Source organism: Podarcis liolepis (genome assembly GCF_965112155.1).
Source record: "Podarcis liolepis genome assembly, chromosome: 9".
Taxonomy (NCBI): domain Eukaryota; kingdom Metazoa; phylum Chordata; class Lepidosauria; order Squamata; family Lacertidae; genus Podarcis; species Podarcis liolepis.
The window spans coordinates 12226657-12253515 of record NC_139564.1 but is presented as its reverse complement, the minus strand read 5'-3'; the positions used below and the strand labels follow the sequence as shown (position 1 = coordinate 12253515).

Below are 26859 nucleotides of genomic sequence, written 5' to 3'. Positions count from 1 at the left end.
TGGAGGGCATTCGACAAACGGGGAGCCACCACAGAACAGGGGACCTTGACATCACCTAATGGTTGTGTCAGATCCTGGCCTGGGATGGGACATTTCAACCTCAGGATAAGCACACCACCACCACAACCCCATTTGCAGAAAGATTACACCTGTGCTGTGGACACATACGTTTAGGGTTGCTGTATTTATTTTGTGGTACTGTTCTATGAATGGTTTGGGTGGGGTGGGGGGGCACGTAATTTGTATTTAACATACTTTTACCCAGAGCAGGCCCATTGAAATGAATGCACATGGCTAACTCAGGTCCATTGATTTCAGTGGGTCTACTGAGTGAAAGTTAGTTGAATACTTTTTGTACCATATTTTTCGCCCCATAGGACGCACCGGCCCATAGGACGCACCAAGTTTTTTGGGGGGGAAATAAAGAAAAAAAAATTATTTCCCCCCCAGGCGCTTGTGGGGCTGGCAGCGGGGAGAAGCGCTCTTCTCCCCGCCGCCCGCCTGCATACCAGGTCCGGGGACAACAGGAAGACGCGCTGCGCCTCCCAGCTGTCCCTGGAGCTTGCGGGGCTGGCGGTGGGGAGAAGCACGCATCTCCCCGCCGTCAGCCTCCAAACCACATCGGGAGACAGTGGGATGGCGGCGTTCCGCCTCCCCGCTGCCCCCCGACCTTGTGGGGCTGGCGCTGCGGCTCTCCTGAAGCCTGGAGAGCGAGAGGGGTCGGTGCACACCGACCCCTCTCGCTTTCCAGGCTTCAGCGAAAGCCTGCATTCGCCCCATAGGACGCACACACATTTCCCCTTCCATTTTTGGAGGGGAAAAAGTCCGTCCTATAGGGCGAAAAATATGGTAACTGATTCATTAAAAAAAAAAGTGTGTAGATTTTACTTAAAAAAGAAGAAGCAGAGTGGATTTAAAAGCAGTGGGCCTGATCCAGATCTACACCCCAAAAATGCTTGATGAGCACACAGAAAACCTGTGCATCAGAGGTGCAGGACACAGGGACATATATGCCATTTGCATTTGTCTGCAGAAGCGTGTGTGTGTGTTTTACATCTGAGCACAGGTGTGTGCTGGGATCAGATGTAGGCAATTATTCCGAGTTGCACAAGTTCAGTATCTTCTGCCGTCAGAAGTGGAATCTGCCTTCCCCATCCACATGGGCTATTCTGGGCTTCCAAGTGCAAAAAGATCCTCCATCCTCTCTCTCTGAGTTTGGGTGTTTCCCTTCCTCTTCTGTGAATTGAAATTCTGGGTATTTTTTGCATTCACTAGGACTTCGCTAGATCATTTTTATTTTCAAAAAAGAAAAAAAAATCAGGGAAAGGGAAAAAATCAATTAAGTATATTATATTAGTTAATATTGCCTTACAGTATGTTAATTAGTTCAAAAGCAACCTAAACATTTCAAAACAGTTTCTGATTTAGATCATGAAGAGCAGCAATTTCGCCAACTGTAGGCTGACACTAGTCATGGTCCTGAATGTGTTGCGCAAATTATGTTAATTGCATGCAACTAATATATGTAAATCTACATTCCTTCAGAGCATGATGCATACCCGGTGTGGCCCTGCTTGCTGAGCAAGCTGCTCATGCTCTTGATTTTAATCAAGGCCTTCTGCTGGGTGATGATGCAAATCATGATTACATTAATCTATCCACCGTGGACAATGTGTTTAAAGAGAGTTATGCTCTTAGTTTACTATGGTAAAAATTTTTATTAGGGATATCGGGTATATGGTACTTAAATGGTCCAGAAAAATATCTGTATTCAGTCGGTTGTAGCAGAACCTCCAACGATTTCTGTGGAACTGACCTCTTTATCTTAGCATAAGCTTTTGTTGGCCAACACCTAATTCATCTGATGCGTGAAGCCACATGGCTGTAGAATCAGTTGCAGTACTCTATGAGAAAGAGGCCGTGAGAAATTACACAGTGTATTTTACCATGCTGATTTAAACAGTGATTTAATTGATCCACGGAAAGCTTATCACCTGACCGACTTCATTTTTATTCTTTGGAGCCAAAATCAGAGGAGCATGTCAGACATGAGTTCTTTACATAAGCCAAAGCAAATACATCAGGCCCCTCCAAGTTAGAACTTGGACAGTGTTCCATTGTTAATCTTTTGGTTTATACACAATAAGACAGCCAACCTTGAAGACAAGTAGTGTCGTTTGCTTGTCATTAGCAACCTTATTTGCAGATTAGTCTTCAGCAAAGCCAGAAGATAGACCAAACCATGGAGTCTCCCACTGAATATCGATATATGCATTGTTTAAATGCTCAGAGACAGTAATATATGGGAAACCATTAATGACAGATCTTTCGACATGTCTCTTTTGACCATATTTTTCTAGATAGATGGTTGTGTTAATCGGTTGCCCAGGTGGGCAGGAAGTAGATCAGGATCTAGTGGCACATCTCTTGGTGACCTGCATTAGATCAGCAGGGATTTCTTACTCATGGTACTTTGACCATAGCAACAACAACATGCTGAAATGAAAAGAAAGATTATTGTAACATCTTAAAGACTAACAATGGGTTTTTTTATAGCATAAACACTTGTGGAATACGACCTATGTCACCAGATGCATGAAGTATTGTCCTGAATTATGCTTCAAAATTTGATGAAGTGGACTGTAGGCCACAAAAGCTAATGAATTTGTTAATCTTTAAGGTGCCATGAGCCTCTCTGTTGCTTTCTCTCTTTCATGTTATGGATTTCTGTAGGATTCCAGTTATCTGAATGACTGAATAGCCAGAGTTCCTATTGCCAATAATATCATAGCATGGTCATTCTCAGGGATTATATCCAAAAGGATTATATCCATACTAATTATCCATCCATTCTGTGTTTGTTTTTAAAATGTAGTTATTACTGCCGTTCACACTAACACCTTCATTGTGTTTTCTCTCTCTTTTTAGGGCCGTTGCATGAACTTCACCCGAGTTCAGTCTCAGTAAAGGAAGGCAAAGAGCCACCACTTCTGCGATGCAACCAAAGAACGCCAACAAAGCACTTAAACAAAATCCTCAGAACAACTTCAGCCTCTCAGCCTGGAAGTTTTGCTGCATTTGATTCCACCGCGAGCCACCTACTGCCGCACTAAGCTCTGATGCCCGCCATTTTCTTCTCAGCTTGTTACCTCATGCAGTATTCATTACCGTATTATATTATTTAGGAACATAGGAAGCTGCCGTATACCAAGCCAAACCATTGGTCCGGTGCATTGCCTACATTGACTGGCAGAATTCCAGATGGGCATCTCTCCCATCCTACCTGGAGAGATGTTGGGGACCGAACCTGGAACATTCTTCATGCAAAGCAGATCATTCTGCCCTTAAGCTATGGCCTAAAGGTGATGTTATAAAGTGTGCGCGTCTAGGTTTTCAACGAAAGATCCGTTCCAGGAATCACAACCGAATGACCAATGACATTGGCTTTTGTTGTTATTGTAGCTGAACAATATGCACTCGAGCCTTCATGTGCCCCTAGTGGGAGCTGCCTTTTTTCTTGGACGCGACGACACTGCTTGCTACTCAACTAGGAAACTCTTCGCCACAGGCAGGAGACTCAGATTCCCACCAGGCTTGGGAAAACGCAAGAGTTCATTGCCTCTCAGCGATGTCATGTCACGAAATCCTTCCAAGTCCCATCCCAGCCCCCTCCACTGCCGCCCATCGGAGTGTGCCTTACGGGAACCTTCTGACTGAAAATCTTGTCACTTTAACACTGAGCAGTGCACATGCATGACAAAATCGTAGACATGGTGCCTCAAGGTATTGGTGGCAAGCGAGACTTTGCCCTTTAGTTTCTGAAGACACCTTTCTTTCATTATGTACCCAGGACAGGAAGGAAAATTAATAGAGCGTTATTCTACAGGAAGACAGCCTGTAACCAGGGATCTCAAGCAGAGATTGAGGGACTGACGCTACCCCAGGCTTTGGCATTGTGGCCGATATTTTTCCCTCTCTAACCTCCCCCTTTTTTGCACTCGGCACTCAGTAGCACATGAAAACATTCACCTCTGTAAACATACCTAGCCATTCTAGGCTTATGTATTGTTGTTATTGTTATTGTTGTTGTTGTTATAAGATTGGAAAAAAGCCATTGCCACAACGCTGGCATCTCAGGGTCCTTTTCTCTCTCCTCTCCAACCCCCAACCCCCACCCCACAAATCTCCAAGGGCTCTTCAGCGTCACAAGCCAGCAACTCTCTGTGCATGAGAATTTCAAAGTTTAATTAATATAATTAAAGGCAACAGCAAGCAGCAGCCTGTGAAGGTTTTGCTCATCTTTTTTATGCCTTTTGACATTGAATGACCTATTACTGTATGCGCATTACTCGGTTTTTTGAGGGGGTACCATGCTTTGGTGGAAATTCAACACTGGGGCCAAGAAAGGAGAGAGGGAGATGGGAGACGAGGCGTCTCCTTTCCTCAGTTTATAAATTAAATGTGCTGGAGTGCCGGCCATTGGTAAAACGTTGACAAACTATGTATTATTATTTTTTTTAATGGAAAAACCAGTGTTGTGTCACGTCGGCAGTGCCAAATTATGTTAGCGTGAGTGGAAGCACTGTGGGGGAGGAAGGAGGCAGCAGCTGAAGAAAAAGGCTCAAATGATCCAGTCACTTTCGATACTGTACTTCAGATGCAAAATGGATATTCGAGTCGAAACCTGACAAAGTGCGCGTACTTTGATGGGAACCGGTATAGACAATGACCAGTGGCTGGGTCAGTGGGATGTCTCTCTGCGCGCAGGGAGGCTTATCAAATGACACTAAAAATAAGTTCAACAACCATCACGTCTGAGGGGAAAAGGCGAACATTTCACGTTTGGTGGGCATGCCTGCGCGGAAGACGGGAAAGAGCGAAAGGGATGCGTGCTGGTCTAATTATCCCCTTTGTTGCTTTTCATTGAAATCCCAAGGGGCGTGGAATAATTCCCCTTTGGTTGATGGCCAAATTTGCGGCTCTTCCCGAAGCAAGACTCCCGCCACACAATGCTTAACAGCTATTTTGGGCTGGAGATTGTTGACATCGCCGGTAGCGTTGCCAACACCCTGTGTGAGCTCGCATGGATGAAATCCTTTACCTGAGGTGCTACTACAAGTCATTCCACTCTTTTTATTTAAGCCCTTCTCTCCAGAACCAGTGCCTTCTTTTTGCTGGGGGGGGGGTACCATCCTCCTTGGCTTCTGGCTTCGACCAGGAGACCCACCTTCCGATGTCATCGCATGAGTTTCAAGAAGGCATGTCACAGGCTAACTCAGGGGATTTACGCTGGCTGTACAATTATTTAAATTTGTCAGATGCTACAGCATGGGCGATGCGCAGTGTTAGCAATGTAAATAAGACAGAAAAATGTGCCGCCGCCATCACTTTCGGCAGACTCTAGTGGGGATGGAATTGGAGCTAAGATCAGATCTGCAGACCCTTTTGACGGGGTCAGAGTACGACGACGCTGTCCATTTTATATCCAAAATATGTAACACTTGCAGTTCCTTCACAAGCAGATATTTATAGTTTACTGCAAAACCTTGGTTATGTCTGTGTAAATTCTGACTTCCTCTGCTTACGGCGAAAACCAAACCATGTACATTTTCTGATTTGCTGCTCTGCACATACCTGGGGAAATGGTGCTATAGATTTGGGTCAAGATATTGAACTACCGAGTGTGAAATTTGCAATCAATTCAGACATTGAACATGAAATTTTGCCTTTGAAGTGAAATGTTTAGGAAAGCAAATAACCTTGACACACCCATGGCTATCTGTAAAATAGCATATTTAAAGCAATTTCTTTATTTTCTTTCTAAAATGATTGCTCTGTGTTGCAGAAAACTAAAACCAAAACGAATATTTAAAAGAAAGACATGGGTAATATATTTGTGGCGCTCCAAAGGGCCATATTTAATGTTGATCATATAGTTCCATCTTTATGAGTTTCTATTTCCAAGAAATAAAAAACACTGAAATGTGGTTATTTATCATAATAGTCCTTCATGCAGAACAACAAAGGTTTCTCAGGGTTTAACATTGCATGGCGTTCGTTATTTTATGAAACCTTTTTTGTTACTCATGTAAAAATACTTACAATATTTAAATATATGTAGTAGCTGAAATGCATATTTTTAAATATTGATGGAAATAGGGACATAATTTAATGCCTACTTTTTTTAAAGCCCCTGGTTTAATAATAATCACGGGTGTGTTTACCAACTTCATGTGCAGTGAGCTTCAATGCAAATGTACCAAAGCATTATTAATTTAAGAGAGTTTATTAAATGTATTAAAGCTATATGTTTATAAAATTATAAGAGTCATCTCTGTTAATCGCTGAATGAGGTTTCATGGCATTCATGATGGAGTCATAACACTTTGGTAAGATGCAGGTGTCGATATCAACAGCACAATTTGGGGAAATAAAGGCATACTTTTCTTCCAGTATATTTCTAAAGTACAGAAGAGGACTCGGGGGGTTACAGGACTCCCAGGAACATCATGAAGTATCATGTGTGTATTTGTGTGTGCACACGCATGAGGGCTTGTGAAAAATAGGTGAATGCAATGGATTACAGTAATACATTCTATGGTGAAATTTTAAAACAAGCATAGTAATCCCACTTAAATATGTAAATATACAAGTCATAATGGAGCTCAAGTTTTATTTTTCTTACCAAAATACCATTAAAATGAAAATATATTGGCTTGTGCATCAGTTAGGGATGGCTGAATTTATTTGGCCAACCCCAATTGATTCACAAGCCAATGTATTTTATTTTCTCATTTTTCACTCAGGTTCCATAGCCCATATTCCCACATCAGTTTGTGTGTGTGTGTGTGTTTTTTAAAAAGTCCTCATGAAAATTCATCAGCATTTTAGTGCAAATTGCTCACAATATACACGTTTTGCATGCATTTTTGCACATTATAAACCTGTTTGCAATTTCCCCATATAGAATGCATTATCGTGTGTTATTTTCACATTCTGTGACCTGTTGAATGTGTTTGTGGAAGGCAAGGGGATTGTTGGTTTCTTTTTGTTCTTCTATGATGTATTTTGTGTTTTTATGCCGTGAACCACCCTGTGACCTTCAGATGAAGGGCAGTATACAAATTTAATTTATAATTATAATACATGCATTCATATGCACACTAGTATTTCCAGTGATGTATTAGTCCTTTTCTAAGCTACCATCTCAAGGTGATTGACACATGAATAAAAAACTGAAAACACAAAAAAGCTGAAAACACAAAAACAGCAAGCATGTTTAAAAAAGACTAAAACCCTAACAAGGAGGCGCTTGTGGTAAAAAAACAAACATTTAACTGCCTGGGGAAAACCTGTCAGAATAAAATTGTTTTCTACTGTTTCCAGAAAGTGTAAATTGGGCAACTGTTGGATCTTGATGGGAATGCTATTCCACAGAATAGGGGCAGCCACACTAAAAGCCCTTCTCCAAGTTACTTTGCATTTTTATACATCATAATTATATTAGCAAAGTGCAAATTTCAAAAGATGATTGTGTTTTCGTTTGCATCTTGTTTCAAAAGTGCTGATTTAGTAGATGCACCTTTAAATGTGAACTGAATCCAATTTCTCCCATCCCTAGGAACAATATACCAAGTTTTCTGTTGGACTCTGATGCATAGCTCAGATACCTAGATAGGGAAATGGAATCTATTAAAAGCTGCCTCGCTTCCCCGCAAATATTTTACTTCTCCTTTTTATCCCAAATCATAGCAACACATATACAAACACATCACAAGTTCTTCAAAGTATTGCAGTCGTCTCTTGCGCTTAGATTCACCAGGTTATTTCTGGTTAATATTTTGAGAAGAGCAAATTTTAATACCACTTCATCAGCCAGACACAGCCTTGTACGCATAACTGTATTTCTGCCTTAATCTTCATTGTATGAGGAAGCAATTATTTTATTGTTGGTCACATACAAATAATGCATGGATATGAATTGCTTACGATTGCCTTGTGAGGAAAGCAGATCGTTGAGTGTTTCTTAAAAGGAACACTATCGTGTTGAACTGGTATTCTGTCAATAGTTGAAATGTTTCACAAACGAGAGAAAAAGCTGGTGTTAACCAAAGATTAAAATTCATTTATTTCAATGAGCCTTATGGAACTCAGCTAGTGTGCATTAGTGAGTTATTGCAAGAGGCTTAGAATGCATACAGCGGGCATGATCATTCAACAAACCACTGCGATCAAGAGATATATAAATACCTCAAATAAATAAACACTGAAATTTCCCTTGATTTAAACACATCAGGTTAAAGGACACAATTTCATTTGCCCATTGATAGCTGTGGAGCTTAAAGCTGCCTAATTGTACCCATAACTGATAAATCAATGCACAGTCCTATAGATTGTGCCCATTTGAACACAGTTCTTTTGCTGGAAAAAATGTGTGGCATTCTTGTGGCACCCTAAATGAATACCTCTGGCCCTGCTCCCAGCATGAAATTTAGGAGAAATCTTGCGGTAGTTCTTTGCCAATGTGTAGCTGTGCTGGCACCGGAAGCTTTGGAATTAGGGTTAGGGTGAAAGTGTCTAACTGTGGTACCATCACCTCCTTGTTTCAAAGAAATCTTTGCCTGCACCAAATAAGGGTTTTCCTTTATACCTTAGAGTTTTCTTGTACTACCGTATTGCTGGTGGCTTGCTGAGATTGACCACCAGAAGAGGCCATGGGAATCTGGGCAGCCAAATTAAAGGAGGATATTGACAAGCTGGAATATGTGCAGAAGAGGGCAACCAAGATGATCAAGGGTCTGGCAACCAGGCCTTATGAGGAACGGTTGAAGGAGCTGAGTATGTTTAGCCTGGAAAAGAGGAGGCTGAGATGAGATGTGATAAAGGTAAAGGGACCCCTGACCATTAGCTCCAGTCATGGCCGACTCTGGGGTTGCGGCGCTCATCTCGCTTTATTGGCCAAGGGAGCCGGCGTACAGCTTCCGGGTCATGTGGCCAGCATGACTAAGCCACTTCTGGTGAACCAGAGCAGCACACAGAAACGCCGTTTACCTTCCCACCAGAGCAGTACCTATTTATCTACTTGCACTTTGACGTGCTTTCGAACTGCTAGGTTGGCAGGAGCAGGGAGCGAGCAACAGGAGCTCACCCCGTCACGGGGATTTGAACCGCTGACCTTCTGATCGGCAAGCCCTAGGCTCTGTGGTTTAACCCACAGCACCACCTTCAAATATCTCAAGGGCTGTCACGAGGAAGAGGGAACAAGCTTGTTTTCTCTTTCTCTGGAGGGTAGGAGTCAAACCAATGGCTTCAAGTTACAAGAAGGAGATTCCAACTCAACATCAGGAAGAACTTTCCGAAAGAGCTGCTCGGTCTGCCTTGGGAGGTGGTGGGCTCTGTCCTTCCTTGGAGGTTTTTAATCAGAGGCTGAGTGGCCATCTGTCATGGATACTTTAGCTGAGATTCGTGCATTGAAGGGGGTTGGATTAGATGACCCTCGGGCTCCCTTCCAACTCTACAATTCTGTGATTCTATGAATCTCTCATACAGTGGAACCTCGGGTTAAGAACTTAATTCATTCTGGAGGTCCGTTTTTAACCTAAAACTGTTCTTAACCTGAAGCACCACTTTAGCTAATGGGGCCTCCCACTGCCACCACATGATTTCTTTCTCATCCTGAAGCAAAGTTCTTAACCCAAGGTACTATTTCTGGGTTAGCGGAGTCTGTAACCTGAAGCGTCTGTAACCCGAGGTACCACTGTATTTGTGCAGGCAACCCTGGGCTTGATTTTATGCCCTGCATTTGAGAGCACAGATTTGGGGTGTAAATATTCCACTTTTTCTTCAAAGCAAAAAATAAAAAATGACATGACACAACAACAACAACAAGTCATGTGTGAGGAAGAGGTGGAGGTTCCAGAACACTACTATGTTTTTTAAAAGAAAGAAAGAAAGAAAGAAAGAAAGAAAGAAAGAAAGAAAGAAAGAAAGAATAACAAACTCATCAGTGGGGAAAAGGCAACCCTAGGATGATTTATCAGCAAAGAATAACCAATGGTGACAACAGTGTTGGCAGAAAAGGGTCCGTTTCAAGAATCTTTGCCGCATCAAGTTTGTATTTACTCATTCTGGTAATATGATGATTTAATTAGTTGGTGCCTATCTGAGGTTAAATGAATCGTTATTTTGTAAGCATTCTGTTTCACCTGGTATTTAATTTAACCAGAAAGTGGTGCGGGTTTTCACTGAACATTCATCTCCCAGATTTAAACAAAGGAGACAGTTCAGGCTAGTTATTAAAGGAGAAAGAATGAGAAAATGCCATAAACAGCTTTGTTCTGGGGAGAGGCTGGGTGGGGGAAAGAAAAAGCCCAAGGCTGGAAATGGCTAGCATATAACTATAATATATTTTCTGCTGCTTGATTTCCACCTTATATATATTTTTTCCATGCCATCCATTCTTAAATGCTTATGTAATTGTTTGCATAACACTGGCTCATTAAATAAAGAGAAATTCTGGAGAAATTTGCCCTACTCTTCAGATAGACAATTTGGCACATACACACTGATTTGGCCCTACAAAATAGTCTGACTTAATGGGACTGCTGCTTTGATCAAGGTCTGTTCATGCTGATTGACATTCAACATCATTATAAACGTACTAAATTCTGGGACGTTCCAGTGAAGCTGATTGTTGGAAGGTTTTGCCGAAATAGGCAAAAGGAAATACGTACTTCTTCATGAAGCGCACAGTTGAAATGTAATGTAACCACACAAGCTGTAAACTTCTGAGGATGGTAGAACTACCAAGAGACTGCTCCACACCCTGCTGATCTCAACATGTAAGAGGGTCTTTCAGCTATTCAGGGCCATTTGGGTCTTTAAACACTAACGTAAACTCTCTGGTAATAATGTGGGAACAAAGAGCATACCCCAGCTATGAACATGCTCCTTCCAGCAGGGTAGGAGTACAACCCCATCCAGAAGAGACCAGCTCCTCATTTCATGCGCCCAGGAACCTGGAACACATAATGCCTCCGTCTTTGAAGGGTTCAGCTTCAATTTATTGGCTCACATCCAACTTATCACCACTTCCAAGTGCAGGTCTAACACCTGAAGCACCTCTTCTGATTCCGATGGAACAGAGAGACATAGCTGGGCATCCTCCATGGAATCTGCAGGTGTTCAGTTAATATAAAATGGGAGTTGGGTGGGTGGTACATGTTTGCGGAGGGAAAAAGAAAAAGAGTTTGAATTTGATATCCCGCTTTATCACTACCCGAAGGAGTCTCAAAGTGGCTAACAATCTCCTTTCCCTTCCTCCCCCACAACAAACACTCTGTGAGGTGAGTGGGGCTGAGAGACTTCAGAGAAGTGTGACTGGCCCAAGGTCACCCAACAGCTGCATGTGGAGGAGCGGGGAATCAAACCCAGTTCACCAGATTACGAGTCTACCGCTCTTAACCACTACACCACACTGGCTTGAATGACTTCTGTTGTAGTCAAAGTAGGAGCATTCCCTGTAGGGCAGGGGTCGGCAAGGTTTACTCGCCTGGGCCAGTTCATCAGCGGAGATCCCTCCATGGGTCAGATTGCACAAGCACACAAGCGCCCGCAATTTCCGGTGTCTGCGCATGCACAGAAGAGATTTCTGGCGCCACAGAAGTGAGTCCCCGTGCCACACTGCGCTGGTTTAGTGCAGCGAGCGGGGACTTGCCAAGTGGGTGTCTCGGTTCGGGGAGGCTCGGGGGCCAGTTAAACGACCCCTGTGGGCCTTAGGTTGCCTACCCCTGCTGTAGGGAGATATGTGGGCTGTAATGAACTAATGCATTAACAATAAGCTGCTTTGAGAACATCCTAGGGCAAACGGGTGGGGGGTGGGATAGAAAAGATTAAAGAAAACAATGTTTTACACTAGAGATGCTATACATGCACAAGTCACCAAGATTTCACATGAATCACTAGTGTTTCCTCTTCCCTTCACGTGTTTCAGATCCAAATCAAGCTGTAAATCTCTTGGCAAGCCAGTGAAGAAGACTTGCAGGCTAGCATTGCACCTCCAATAGCTCAGAGACTAGATTCCTGTGCAAATCTTATCTTTTTAAAAAAGTTTTTTTAATTGAATTTTACAATTTAATCAGCTTAATCCATCAACATAAATCACATAAGAAAGTATGCATACATCCCCTCCCCTCCCCCTCCCCCCACCCATAGACTTCCCTCAACTTCCCCCTTCCGGTTCTTTTTAATATTTTCTCATTCCGCATATTCTAATCTAATCTTAAAATCATTCCTCTTTACCTAAAAACTCTATTTTCTTCCAAAATCTTTTATCTCAAACTGTTTAAATCCCATATTCTACTTGTTTATTTCCACATCATTTTTCAACATCTACCACATTCTATTTTGTTAATTGTAAGTGTTTGCTCAAAACCTGCTAGTGAGTCTAGTTCTTTACAATATTTCTGTATATATATAAAATAACTACATTCCAAACTTTTTAAAAAGTCTTTGTTGTCCTGTTTTAATCTTGCCGTAAGTTCTGCCATCTCTGTATATTCCATCAATTTGAGTTGCCAGTGTTCTTTCGTTGGCATCTTGTCATCCTTCCATCTTTGGGCTAAAAGGATCCTAGCAGTCGCTGTAGCATACATAAATAAATTCTTGAGTGCAAATCTTATCAATCCCACCATAAGTGCAGATGAGCTGGGGATCAGCAAGGGTTAACCTTCTATGGAGACTGGATGTGCTGTCTGCATCTAAAGAAGCCTTATTTATACAGGTCCATCTCAAAGTCACACAAGTACTGTCCATGCTTACTAGATGTGGTATATTCCCACTGAGATCTGCTGTGTGCATTTCTGCTTTGGGCATTATACAGAAAGCAGAAAAACGGGAAGAGCTTCTCATATCACAGAATGCTCCTGTAGCTTCCAAAGCTGCCAAGGCAAAGCTATTCCTCATGGGCAGCTTCAGATAGCGTGTTTGTTTCTTTAAGAGGTTTTCCTCAAGAGTTGGGCCAGCAACCTCCCTTCCTCTTCCTGTAAATGGAGATTTGATTGTCATGGCAGAACCAAGCTCCACACTCCCTGCTCTACTTGTTTCAGAGGAACGAGAAGGCTCAAGCTTGGAATAACAGAAATTTGAGAATGATATGATCAAGGTGACATCGAATGTCAAAATGGAGCACAAAGTAAAACGGTATCAACCAAAGGGAATTAAATCAGGTAGAAAGGTATGTATCAAAAATTATGAGCTTACATCAAGCCTGTTAATGCTACATTTGCTAATGAACATCTCCTTAATATCTATTGTGCAGTTATAGAATTTGTCATCATTTCCAACAAGATACTTATTAGACCTGGCATGTCCCATTTTATTTTGCAAATCTGTTTTGAATTGGCTCAATTAAAATTGTTATATATTTTTGATCCTCCGGAGGTGCCATCTGTTTCGTGGTACTAGGGGGTCCTGAAAAAACTGTTGTCAATTTTGTTCTGCAATAATTATTCAATTGTAATGAAAGGTTTTGGGTGCAATCCAAAGAAAATTAGGTGGACCTAATCAATGGGACTTATTCTATTTATTCATTTGAAATATTCATTAAACGTCCTTCATCAAAGATTCCAGATGCTTCACTGTGTCCTTAAGTCCTTAAGTTGTGTGGATTTCGGCAGAGGTACCCAAGGTCACCCAATCAAGCTGAATGGTGGGACATTCAAGCAGACAGAAGAACGTACTATTTCACACACCACGTAGTTAAAATATGGGATGGGGTTAGTAAGGTTAGGTCAGGCTTAGACAATCTGTACATTGCTTTCCATTAAAAAAAAGTCAGAAAATGATTCACAACCAAACTTTGAAAATGCAATTAAAAAAACTCAGAATACCATTGTAAACAGAGATGAATAGGACAATATCACAACCCAAATGGCTGGCAAAGCACGAACATTTTTGCCTGGCACTGAAATGATGACGCGGTTGGCATCAGGCGATGCTTCCACAAGAGGCAGTAAGGCCACGAAGGTGGAATGCCTATTTAAAAGGGACTGAGAAATGTCATACAGAATGAGAATATCCACGGCTACTTAGGCATGATGGTTATCTTCTTCTTCTTTGGTAATTCCTTGTAGCCGAATAAGATTGTCTTCTATGAACATGGTTTTAACAGTGAGTCTGTCAGTGACTGTGGAGGCCAATTCTGGATCCACACGTCCTTACACAGTGGAGATATAGGTTTCTTGGAGGAGGTTGATCATGGTGATGGCCAAGCATGCCTTCCTCTTAGCGCGTTTCTCCCTTATGTCCTGAGTTCAAGTGTCTTCAAAGCCCATGACACCTTTGGTAAAGGCTGTTCTCCAACTGGAGCTCTCGCAGGCCAGTGTTTCCCAGTTGTCAGTGTTTAGACTACTTTTTTTTTTTTTTTTTAGATTTGCCCTGAGAGAGTCGTTAAACCTCTTTTGTTGACCACCAACATTACGCTTTCCATTTTTAAGTTCAGAATAGAGTAGTTATACATTACCTCCAACACCGGTGGCAAGATGCCTCTGAAAGCCAGTTGCTGCGGTCATAAGCATTTATTGTGCTCCTGCCCTGTTTGTGGGCTTCTATAAGTATCTTGTTGGCCACTGTGGGAACAGAATTCTAGGCCTTTAGTCTATCAGGGTTCTTGTGTTTTCATGCAAAGCAATGTCTTGAAGAACTTTAGTTTCCACTTTGAACTGAGTACCATTTTCAAATTTCAAGAGACCTTGTTTTTGCATGAAATGCAAGTTATGCTACTGGTTTTTGTTTCTTTTAAAGTCCTGTATACACACACAGCCACTTGTAAGAGCTTTTTTGGAACCATGAAGGACCATTTTTAAGGCTCCAGGGAGTTCTTCTGTCTATGAGCTCATTGAGCCAACTTCAGGAAAGCTCTTAACGAAACAAGGTGGACCCTGGTAACATTCCTGTCCAGGATTCAACCCACATAGACTGGGGTAGTGCAGTATGTGTGTGTGTAATACCCTCCAACATCCCACTGATCAGAACTGGGACACTTGCTTGTTAGTCTCTGGTGGGAGCCAACTGACTTGGCCGAGAGCAAAAAATTAGTGTCCTTTGGTCCAGCACTCTTTGTAGCTTTCCTGTTCTGAAGACCTGGCCGAGATGTAGCCCCAATGTGGCCTGTGGGGCCTGGTTGACATTCCAGGTCCTGCTCTATAAATTTCCAGCTCTCACTTCTAAAAGCCAACAGGAGGCTCCCCACTTCAGGCAGCTGTCCTCCTCAAATTCGTGGAGAGGAACGAGAGGGATGAATGGAGAGCAGAGCAAACCTGTAGCCTCTCTCCCCATGTTTACACCTGATGTGAATGTCTGAAAAGGCCACAGTAACATTGCAAGCCTTATTTATTCCACAATCACAAAAAGTCACAGTTTATATAAATAAGTACAGTAATAAAAACTTCATACAGTCAAACATGGATTTTCAAATGCAATCCATTCTGGAAGCCCATTCAGCTTCTGAAATGTTCGAAAACCGAGGCACAGCTTCCGATTGGCTGCAGGAGCTTCCTGTACTCAAGCGGAAGCTGCGTTGGACATTCGGCTTCTGAAAAACGTTCAAAAACCGAAACACTTACTTCCGGGTTTTCGACATTCGGGAGCCGAAATGTTCAAAAATGGAGGCGTTTGGGAACCGAGGTTTGACTGTACAGTGTATCAGCTCAAATCAGCTCTTTATCTTTCCCTCTATTTAGACCATCAAATCTAAATCAATCAAGTCATGTATCCATATAAATCCTCTTACAATGTCAAAGCAAATAACAATAATCTATGTAAGTAGCACTTACATAGTAAGTACACATGGCCGTCTGTAATTGTTTGAAGTCCACACCAAGCTGCTCAAGAAAACAGGTCTGTACTATGTAGTTCTCAATTCAAGGAGGATAAACTAGATGAGTTTAAGACTGTCATCCTATGAACAAGGAAGAAAGTCTCATTGTGCTCAGTAGAATTTACTTCCAAGTAAACATGTATTGTACTTCATGTCTATTAAAATCTGTAGGTTTAAGGCAGGAATGAGAGAGATAGACAGACAGATAGTTTTTCTATCTATCCATCTCTTAATGAGAAAGTACTTAATTTGCACTTTTCAGACCAGTTCACAAACAAAAATGCAATTATCATTCCCGATTCTCCGAATTTTGTGATAACCAATGTGTACAAAAATGAGTCCATTAGTGTGCATAAAAATGCATGTAACAGTGAAAGCATTTTTTTTTTAAAGACAGGAAAGTTGGGAACTAGGAAATTAGGGATCTGGGCTGCAAAAATGTGTGTGTTAATCAAACCTCAAACTGTAATGCATATGTCTGGAGAAATTTGCACTGTAAGTAAGTAATTTTATTGCGGTCAATCAGAAATTTGCACTGAAACGGTGATGAATTTTCATGAGGAACTTCCGTTAAAAAGGCAAACTGATCTGGAAATGTGGAGCTTTGAATTTAGGATCGGAAAAATTAGAAACTAGAAAAATTAGAATTAAAAAATGACAGGTTCATCCACCCTTGTCATGCTTCTGGATTTAACACAATGTTAAATTCTGCTTTTTCTGCAGACAATTTAGACTTGCCAAGCATTCCGGCAGTTTAAGCATATACAGCACACAGCTACATGGCCTCCACTCGGGCATGAGTCCAGGAATAAGTGTGAGAATCCAATGACAGGTACAGCAGCAGTGAGAACGGTCTCAGCGCAAGTTATTTTTGTATGGGGACAAAATTATTCTGTTTGCGACGGCATCACAGCTTCCTCTCACTTTCCTTATTTAGGAGGCAGGGACCAAAGAAGCACACCACGAGCTGGCTCACATTCCGGCGTGCAGAAAATTAATTTTCCTTCCAGTGAAATGAAACAACGGGATGAGAAGGTCATGAACGTTTGCTATTTAAGCTCAGGGTAGCAGCTGCAGCAGCTACTCTGTGGTGCTAAAGGCAGATGACTGGAGAAGCCGGGAATTAAGGGGAAAGATCCTTAGGCACGCTTCTTTCCGACGGATTGTGGGTGGACGTTTAAACAATAAATAAATTTGCTGCTGACTCAGAATTTGGCAATTCTTGCAAAATGCAAGCATTTGGCCAGGAGTCACAGATGTAAAATACTGATCCTTCCTTCCTTCCTTCCTTCCTTCCTTCCTTCCTTCCTTCCTTCCTTCCTTCCTTCCTTCCTCCCTCCCTCCCTCCCTCCCTCCCTCCCTCCCTTCCGTGGTGGTTGCTGCCAACTGAGACTGGGAGCTGGATGAAACAACAGGTTAAGACGGAGCCAATGACAGATGGAAACATCTTCCCCCACATTCGGTTCTGCAGAGTCAACACTGAGAGCAACGTGGAGGAAGCTGACAGACTGGACTAGTTGGAAGTAAGCAGGGTGGTGGGTGGTGGGTGGGTGAGGTCAGACTGAGGATGCTTGGATAGGATGTCATGCAACTTAATGGAGCAGCCTTTCTTATGGTATATGTATATAACTATGCACACAGAGAGGGACGCGGGTGGCGCTGTGGGTTAAACCACAGAGCCTAGGACTTGCCGATCAGAAGGTTGGTGGTTTGAATCCCCGCGATGGGATGATCTCCCGTTGCTCGGTCCCTGCTCCTGCCAACCTAGCAGTTTGAAAGCACGCCAAAGTGCAAGTAGATAAATAGGTACCACTCCAGCGGGAAGGTAAACAGCGTTTCTGTGCGCTGCTTTTGGTTCTCCAGAAGCGGCTTAGTCATGCTGGCCACATGACCCGGAAGCTGTACACCGGCTCCCTCGGCCAATAAAGCGAGATGAGCGCCACAACCCCAGAGTCAGCCACGACTGGACCTAATGGTCAGGGGTCCCTTTACCTTTACCTTTATGCACACTGAGAGAGCAGAGGAGGGAGGGAGATATATTTCTGAATCCCCGCCCCCACCCAATCTGTTTAAAACCAGTCACATCTCAGGCCTCATTTATCAATAATGTGGTAAAGCTCTGTCTAGACTGTACCACTTCAGGCTGTAGGTGAAATGCTTCACTCATACAAAAAGGGGGAGTGAGCTTTTCACACAGAATGCTAGCAGGTTGGGGAGAATGCTGGATTAAAACTTTATCTCTGATATGCCCATTTTCTATCTGCAAGGATTCCCATGCATACTCTGAAATGGTCCAATCAGGACACTGGTTAACCACCTCAATGAGAATTACGGTAATACTTGGATGCAAGCAGAGCATGGAGTTGCCCATTCAAAATTCAGTTTGATAAGTTATTGAAGCATGCACACGTTTCTCTGGTTTATGGTGGCCCCATTATGCTGGTGCACATCAACCAGAGGTGAGCTATCTAAAAGTTTGAGCAGGTAACCAAAAGGCCAGGCCTTCTACAGTGTGGCATCGAAATTCAAAGAGGAATGATAAATTATTGAGAATTGTGCCTTTGTTGGTTTTAGAATTTCAAACTCTTCAAGAGGAACCAGCCTTGTCAAGGAGAAACGACTGCTGGTGCTGCTGCTCGCGTGAGTGTTGGGAGGACCGCTCCCTTTCTGCCAACTCCATCTGGCCTAGGGGGCGGGGCCTGCATTCATCGCCACAGCATAAGAGGCTTGGGAGAGGCCTCCGGGACACGACTGCTAGTGCTGCTGCTCGCGTGAGTGTTGGGAGGACCGCTCCCTTTCTGCCAACTCCATCTGGCCTAGGGGGCGGGGCCTGCATTCATCGCCACAGCATAAGAGGCTTGGGAGAGGCCTCCGGGACACGACTGCTGGTGCTGCTGCTCGCGTGAGTGTTGGGAGGACCGCTCCCTTTCTGCCAACTCCATCTGGCCTAGGGGGCGGGGCCTGCATTCATCGCTACAGCATGAGAGGCCTGGGAGAGGCCTCCGGGACACGACTGCTGTTGCTGCTTTGTGAGTGCTGGGAAGACCGCTCCCACTCCTGCCAACTCTATCCGGCCTAGGGGGGCGGGGCCTGCACTACCATCACAGTTTAGAGGACAGAGCAGCTACCGGCAGCAATGGACAAAATAGTTTTAAACGTTTTAATTGCTTTTAATTTGCAGCACCTTAAATGGGGGTTGTTGTTTTTTATAATATTATATTATTTCATTATCTGCTGCAAATGTTAAAGATGTTTATATATATTTTAAGGTGTTTTAAATGTGCTTTTATTGTTTATTTTGTTGTACCACTGTGAATGGTGGTTTTTATTCATGTATTTCTGTTTGTTCCATTTTGTTTTGTTTTTGGGGTTGGGCACTGAGTGGGGCGGGGATTGGTTTTGTTTGGGCATAATTGTTTTGGTTGTTTTGTTTTCTATTTGTAAATGGAGGTTAATATGAGGCTTGGGATTGCCACCGTGGTGGGGCGAGGGAGGTATGGCGGTGGGGGCAGATGTTATAGGCGAAGGGGATCGAGATATGGATATGCTCGTACCCCTTCCAATCTGCGCCCCATCCCGAGAGACGAGGGTAGGGTGAGCAAGGATTACTCACCTCCTTCACTGGTGTTGTGCAATGCCAGGTCTATAGGCAACAAAACCGCTACCCTGCGAGATTTCTTTATCTCGCAGGGAGTTGACCTGGCTTGTGTGACGGAGACCTGGGTGCGCGAAGGGGTAACTGTTACCTTACGAGAGATGGCGCCCCCGGGTTTCTCCGTCCTCCACCAGTCACGGACTGTGGGCCGGGGGGGAGGGGTGGCAGTATTAATCCGGGAAGATTGTTCTTTCAGGGCTCTACCATCGCCATCGATCCCCGGCATTGAATGTGTTGGCCTAGTGTGGGGCTCCGAGGAGAGCTTGGCTGTCTGGCTGGTGTACCGGCCACCTAGCGCACCAGCAGCCACCCTGTCAGGCCTGCTGGAGGCGGTGGCCGGCTGGGCCTTGGAGTTCCCTAACCTATTGGTATTGGGAGACTTCAACTTCCACGCTGATGCCACTCCCTCCTCACAGGCTCTGGACCTGGTGTCTTCCATGGCGACACTAGGGCTCTCCCAGTTTGTTTCGGGCCCCACACATCAAGCAGGCCACACGCTGGATTTGATCTTTGGCGTCGGTATAGATGTGATCATGTCTCCTTCGATGAAGGTGCCATGGTCTGATCACTACGCTCTGAAAGCCAGGATTGACTTTCCACCCCCACCCTGCTTAGGTGGCGAGCCGATTTGGGCTCGCCCGCAGAGGCTGATGGACCCGGATAGATTCCGTCAAGCCTTGCGGGACCTTACTCCCCCTGGCGACTCATTGACTGAGCTTGTTGAGGGCTGGAATACCCAGCTCCTGGCAGCCATCGATGAGATCGCACCTAAGCACCCTCTGCGACCCCGCAGAAACCGGGCTCCCTGGTTTACCGAGGAGCTTCGGAAAATGAAGCGGGACCTCAGACGGCTAGAGCGAGTATGGCGGGGTGCCCGTGACGGAGCCTCAAGAACATCTTATAGGGTTTTTATGAAAACCTATGAGATGGCAGTGAAGGCTGCTAAGAAGTCTTACTTCTCGGCCTCCATTGCATCCGCTAGCTCTCGCCCGGCACAATTATTTAGTATAATTCGGTCTTTAACGTCCCTTGAAGGACAGCCAAATTTAAATAACAATCTGACACACAGCTGTGAGGCATTTGCGAGCTTTTTTGCGGAGAAGGTCCTGATGCTCCGCCATGACCTCCCTGCCAATTTGGATACAATAAAGGAACTGGAGGCCCCTCGACTGTCCTCGGGTCCAGTATTGGACCACTTTGACCGGATATCTCCAGCCGATGTGGACAGATTCCTCCAAGCTGGAAAGCCCACCACCTGTCCTCTTGACCCGTGCCCGTCATGGCTGATTAGAGCGTGTCCAGACGAGGTGCGGGGCCCCCTGGGGGATATCATCAACTTGTCCCTTGGCACCGGGATATTCCCAGGGGAACTGAAGGAGGCGGTGGTGCGTCCGCTCTTAAAGAAAACATCATTAGATCCCTCAGATCTATCCAATTACCGCCCGGTCTCGAATCTTCCATTCCTGGGTAAGGTGATTGAGAGAGCAGTTGCTGAACAGCTTGGTAGGTTTCTGGATGAAACATCTGCTCTAGACCCATTCCAGTCTGGCTTCCGCGCTGGTCATGGGACCGAGACGGCTCTGGTCGCCCTAACAGATGATCTCCGCAGGCAGCTGGATCGAGGCGGGTCAGGGCTGCTGATTCTTCTAGATCTGTCAGCAGCCTTTGACATGGTCGATCACGAACTCCTGGACCACCGCCTTGCCGACGTGGGGATCCAGGGCACAGTCCTTCAATGGCTGCGCTCGTTTCTCTCTGGTCGGGGACAGAGGGTGGCGCTTGGGGGGGAATTGTCATCACGCCACTCCTTGGTGTGTGGAGTGCCTCAGGGTGCAATTCTCTCCCCGATGCTTTTTAACATCTTTATGCGCCCCCTCGCCCAGCTTGTCCGGAGTTTTGGGCTGGGTTGCCATCAGTATGCTGATGACACCCAACTCTATCTGTTGATGGATGGCCATCCTGACTCGGCCCCAGACACGCTGACCAGATGTCTGGAAGCGGTGGCTGGATGGTTACGTGGGAGCCGGTTGAAGTTAAATCCTTCGAAGACAGAGGTCCTCTGGCTGGGGCGGGACGATATGGGATCGAGGGGGCAACTCCCATCTCTTGCGGGGGTGCAATTAGTGCCAGCACCGTCCGTTAAGAGTTTGGGTGTAATCTTCGATACCTCCCTCTCTATGGAGTCGCAGATTACAGCTATAACAAAGGCGGCATTTTTTCATCTCCGCCAAGCTAAGCAGTTGGCCCCTTATCTCTCTCGTCCTGACCTAGCCACTGTGATCCATGCGACGGTCACCTCCAGACTGGATTATTGTAACTCGCTCTACGTGGGGCTGCCCTTGAGACTGACCCAGAAACTCCAGCGGGTGCAGAATGCCGCGGCGAGACTCCTTATGGGGTCTTCGCTGCGAGAGCACATTCATCCGGTATTATACCAGCTGCACTGGCTCCCGGTGGAGTACAGGATCAGGTTTAAGGTGCTGGTTTTAACCTTTAAAGCCCTATACGGCCTAGGACCCTCGTACCTACGGGACCGCCTCTCCTGGTATGCCCCACAGAGAAACCTACGGTCTGCAAATAATAACATCCTCAAGGTCCCAGGCCTCAGAGAGGTTAGGCTGGCCTCAACTAGAGCCAGGGCCTTCTCGGCTGCGGCTCCAAACTGGTGGAATGCTCTGTCACAAGAGACTAGGGCCCTGCGGGACCTGACATCTTTCCGCAGGGCCTGCAAGACAGAGTTGTTCCGCCAGGCTTTTGGTCAGGGCGCAGCCTGACTCCCTCCTCTGGCAACCTGCACAGAATTTTGTTTAATCGGTTGCCATCAATTTGATTTTAACTAATTTTTATAATGAAATATTTTTAGAATGTGTTATTATTTGATTGTTTATTTGATTGTTGTTAGCTGCCCTGAGCCCGGCTTTGGCTGGGGAGGGCGGGATATAAATAAAAATTATTATTATTATTATTATTAAAGGGTCTGTGATGGACCTTAAGTACATAAGAACAGCCTCCTGTCAGGGGTCCCATCTAGTCTAGCATCCTGTACCCACAGAGGCCAACAAGATGTCTTTGGAGAAACCAGCAAGCATGACAAGAAGGTAAAGACATCAGCACTTTACCCTCCTGTGTCTTCCAGAAACTGGTTTTCAGATGCACACCGCTTCCAACAGTAGGTAAGGAACTTACAGGTTGAGTAGCCACTGATAGCCTTTATCCTCTATGAATTTGTCCAGTCCTCTTCTAAAGCTGTCCAGTTTTGATGGCTGTCACTGCCTCTTTTGGGAACTAATTTCATAGCTCCCAAGAAGAAGTACTTTATTTTGTCTATCCTGAATCTCTCAACATTCTGCTTCATTAGGCGTTCTAGTGCAGAGCTTCCCAAACTTGGGCCTCCAGCTGTTGATGGACTACAACTCCCATCATCCCTAGCTTGCAGGATGATGGGAATTGTAGTCCAACGACAGCAGGAGACCCAAGTTTGGGAAACCCTCTTCTAGTGCTACAAGAGAGGAAGAAAAGCTTTTCTTTGTCCACTTCCACAGTACCATGTACAATTCCACCACTGTCTTTAAGATAATTTGAGAGCACACTTTTGACCATAGTGGTGGGCTGTGGTGAAACTGAAGCCATGGAAATCAAAGGCATTTCGCACAGAATTTCTGGACCCACTGATTTATTAGTAGGAGAGAGTCTTACTGATCAAATTAAGTACATCAGTCAACACAAATGCATAAGGAGAATGAACTGAATTGCAGTGCTAAGGGGCTTTCCGGTTTCCCTGTTAGAATGGAGAGGCTGGCCTCTGCTAATGTAATGGTTGATCTGATTTTATTTGATTAGGCAAATTATGAAACAACTGTGTGAAATTCATTATTGTACTAATGTGATCTCGGAAATTGGAGTCTTATTACAGCTTTGGCCTTGATGCGTTTTATCGTTACCCTGAGCTTTGGAGCAATTTTTCAGAAAACAAATATGGGGGAACTCTAGTAAATACATAGTGTTACATAGCCCCAGTTCCCCAAGCGCTGAGAAGTTCCAAGGCCAGAGCAACAGGGTCCCGTTTCCTTTTCAATTAGAGTTCACTGGAGACAAATGCTGCTTTTGTGTACACACAGAGAATGGCAGCCGGGGAAGCACCAGCTATTCAGATTAACTGGATGCCCACGTGATATCCAGGAAAATGATCTATATATTCTGACTTACATCTGAATTGGATTTGGGAGTTGTTGCATTCATCTTGCTGCTAAGACTTTGGTCTGGTGGGGTGGCAAACTTGCATTTTGGCTGCACCACTTCAGACTGCAGGTCAGGGGCTCACAGGATAGAAGGCTCCCCCATGCTCCGAAACACAGTGTACATTAAATAAAGAAACAGAGGGTTAGGCTTGCCACCTTTGTTCTGGCAAAATACAGGGCCAAGTAGGACCAATTCAGCCAGCTAGCCCTGAGGATCATCTAATTGATTTTTGATTTTATTGTTATTCATGTTTTTATACCGTATTTTATGCTGCTTTTATAATTAAGTGTTTTAAATTTGTTGTTAGCTCCCCTGAGCCTGGTTTATGAACCGGGAAAGGCGGGGTATAAATAAATAAATAAATAAATAAATAAATAAATAAATAAATAAATAAATATCATTATTATTATTATTATTATTATTATTATTATTATTATTATTATGTGGGGCAGGATGGTTGGTGGACGATTATTATTATTTTTTCATCTGGTGCTGAAGTGACTTCAAAGCAATCCATTATAATCAATTTCAGCATTCACAAGCATATACACACAAATTTGTAAATTTCTCTTTGCTTGGCTACCCACAGCTTACGGGTCAGCAAATTTTTTCAGCAGGGGGCTGGTGCACTGTCCCTCAGACCTTGTGGGGGGACCGGGCTATATTTTGGAAAAACAATAATGAACGAATTCCTATGCCCCACAAATAACCCAGAGATGCATTTTAAATAAAAGGTCAGATTCTACTCATGTAAAAACATGCTGATTCCTGGACCGTCCGCGGGCCGGATTTAGAAGGTGATTGGGCCGGATCCGGCCTCGGGCCTTAGTTTGCCTACCTATGGCTTAAATGCATGCTCTTTCACACACCCTTTCAAACACATGCATTTGGAGAGGACCCCTTACTTGGCAGAGGGAGACAGAGAGAGACACAACTTGAAATTCAGGACAAAACTGTATCAATACAAGACGTAGCATTTCGCATTGAAATGCGGGACAATTCTGTATTGTACAGGACAGGTGGCAACCCTAAAAGGGCTTGTGTGTGTTGATGTGCCCTCACCAGCAGTCTACCACCTTCCTAAGAAATGGCCCTTTGAGACAACAACTTGTAGCCCATGCACTGTGAACCTCACAACTTGGATTACTGCAATACACTCTTTGCAGGGCTGCCCCTGGACCCGGTCACGAAACTCCAGCTGGTGCAGAATGCAGCAGCTAGACAGCTGATGGGGACAGAGGGAAGCCCTGCAAAGAGCATATTGCAGTAATCCAAGTTGTGAGGTTCACAGTGCATGGGCTACAAGTTGTTGTCTTAAAGGCCTTGCTGAAACATCTGCACTGGCTGCCCAGAAACTGACAGGCCAGGTTCAAGGCTCTTGCGTCAATGCACAAAGCCAGGGACAACTTGTGTCCAGGATGTCTTAAGGACCACAATCAGAAGTCGAGCATTTTAGCATTGCCAGAACTATGCTGCGGGAACTGTTTTTTTCCAGCTGCAATTCAGCACGCATGCTCCCTTTGAACTTCCAGGCGTCTCTTGGAGACAGTTGTTCAATGCAGTTGTTTCAAATGTTCTTGAGTAGCAGGTCACTTTAATGATTGTTCTGTATTGCTCGAAAAGGTTTATGATGTTCCTGTACACCAGGGGTGGCCAACTCCCAAGGGACTGTGATCTACTCACAGAGTTAAAAACTGGCAGTGATCTACCCCCTTTTGGGGGTTCAGGTCAAAGTTGCTGAGCTTTTTTTTTTAGGAAGGAGGTAAAATGTTGAGCTTTTTTTAGGGGAGCCACAGTTGTTCAGCTTTTTTTGGGGGGGGGAACCAGTGATCTACCAGTGATCTACCACAGACGTCCAGTGATCTACTGGTGGATTATGATCTACCTGTTGGACATGCCTGCTGTACACCTGCTGTAGACTGAACGTGAGGGATAGCTGGAGGTGTGTGTGTGTGCGTGCGTGTGTGCATCTCATCTTCTGCCTCACATCTGCTCTACGTTTAAAAGAGCATAGCTGAGCCAACTGCACAGACATATCTAGGATCTCTCCTTTCTTCTACCCTTCAAAAAGTATTTTTTAAAAATCCTGTCGTCCCTTCAGGTTTGAAGAGGAAGATGAGAAAGGTGGGTTCGCAGGCCTTTCCGTCATAGTAAAGAGGAGGGAAGAAAGCACAGGGAAGAAGCAATAAGAGGAACGCAGGCAGGCTGTGGTCAGCTCCTCCTAAAATACTTCCTTGAAAGACTGATGTAAGTTAACGCCGACTGTGTGCGATTCCCTCGCTTAAAATATATTTTAATTTTGCTCCTATCAATCTCTATTTTCTTTCACCATATCCGTGAAATATAACGCGGAAGATGAAAGCAATAAAAATAATTCACCTGGGTTGTAAGTGAGTGAAAGTAAAATGACAAGAGTAATATATAAGCATTTTAATAAAGAGCAGGGTGACAAGAAAGGAAAGCATCCCTTCCCTGATTGATTTATATAACTACCTTCATTACAGGAAGCTAACGACAATGGCACGCACACCTTCCCGCCCAGGAGCACCCTGGGAAGGTGGTGTATCTTTCAATGGGACTATAACAAATGAGCCAGGCTGCTTTGCTATAAAACTAATCTGTGCTCTCCGCATATGAGACACCTGCCTCTGCGCAAAATAAAAAAGCCAATGTTCGAGGAGGTCCATTTTTCACACTTCACCTGCTTCTTACTTTTGGGTGGAGTTTTCTTACTTTGTTAGGGGGCTGCGGGTGAATCTCAAGGAAGCAAAAGGAGTCCCCTGGCCGTGATTTACCCTATAGAAGCTCAAACTGGCTGGGGATACAGATACCTGGAGGCCTGCCTGAATGAACCAATCAGTTGCATCCATCTTTGAGATGGAGTAACAAAGGCCTGTATAGTTAAAGCTATGGTTTTCCTAGTAGTGATGTATGGAAGTGAGAGCTGGACCTTAAAGATGGTTGATCACCCAAGAATTGATGCTTTTGAATTATGGTGCTGGAGGAGACTCTTGAGAGTCCCATGGACTGCAAGAAGATCAAACCTCTCCATTCTGAAGGAAATCAGCACTGAGTGCTCACTGGAAGG

The 26859-nt window shown here is 44.4% G+C and overlaps 1 protein-coding gene and 1 long non-coding RNA gene across 2 annotated transcripts in view; one reads left to right on the top strand and one right to left on the bottom strand.

Moving 5' to 3' along the window:
- Nucleotides 1-6319, top strand: part of ANTXR2 (ANTXR cell adhesion molecule 2) — a 149534-nt gene extending 143215 nt beyond the window's left edge. Inside the window, exon 17 of the mRNA XM_083458840.1 lies at nucleotides 2929-6319. Within this exon, the coding sequence (XP_083314966.1) occupies nucleotides 2929-2967 (39 nt within the window). The 3' untranslated portion in view covers nucleotides 2968-6319. The remainder of the gene's footprint in view (nucleotides 1-2928) is intronic.
- The window catches only part of LOC310686055, a 448979-nt gene that overhangs the window by 213445 nt on the left and 208675 nt on the right, over nucleotides 1-26859 (bottom strand). The window lies entirely within an intron of this gene.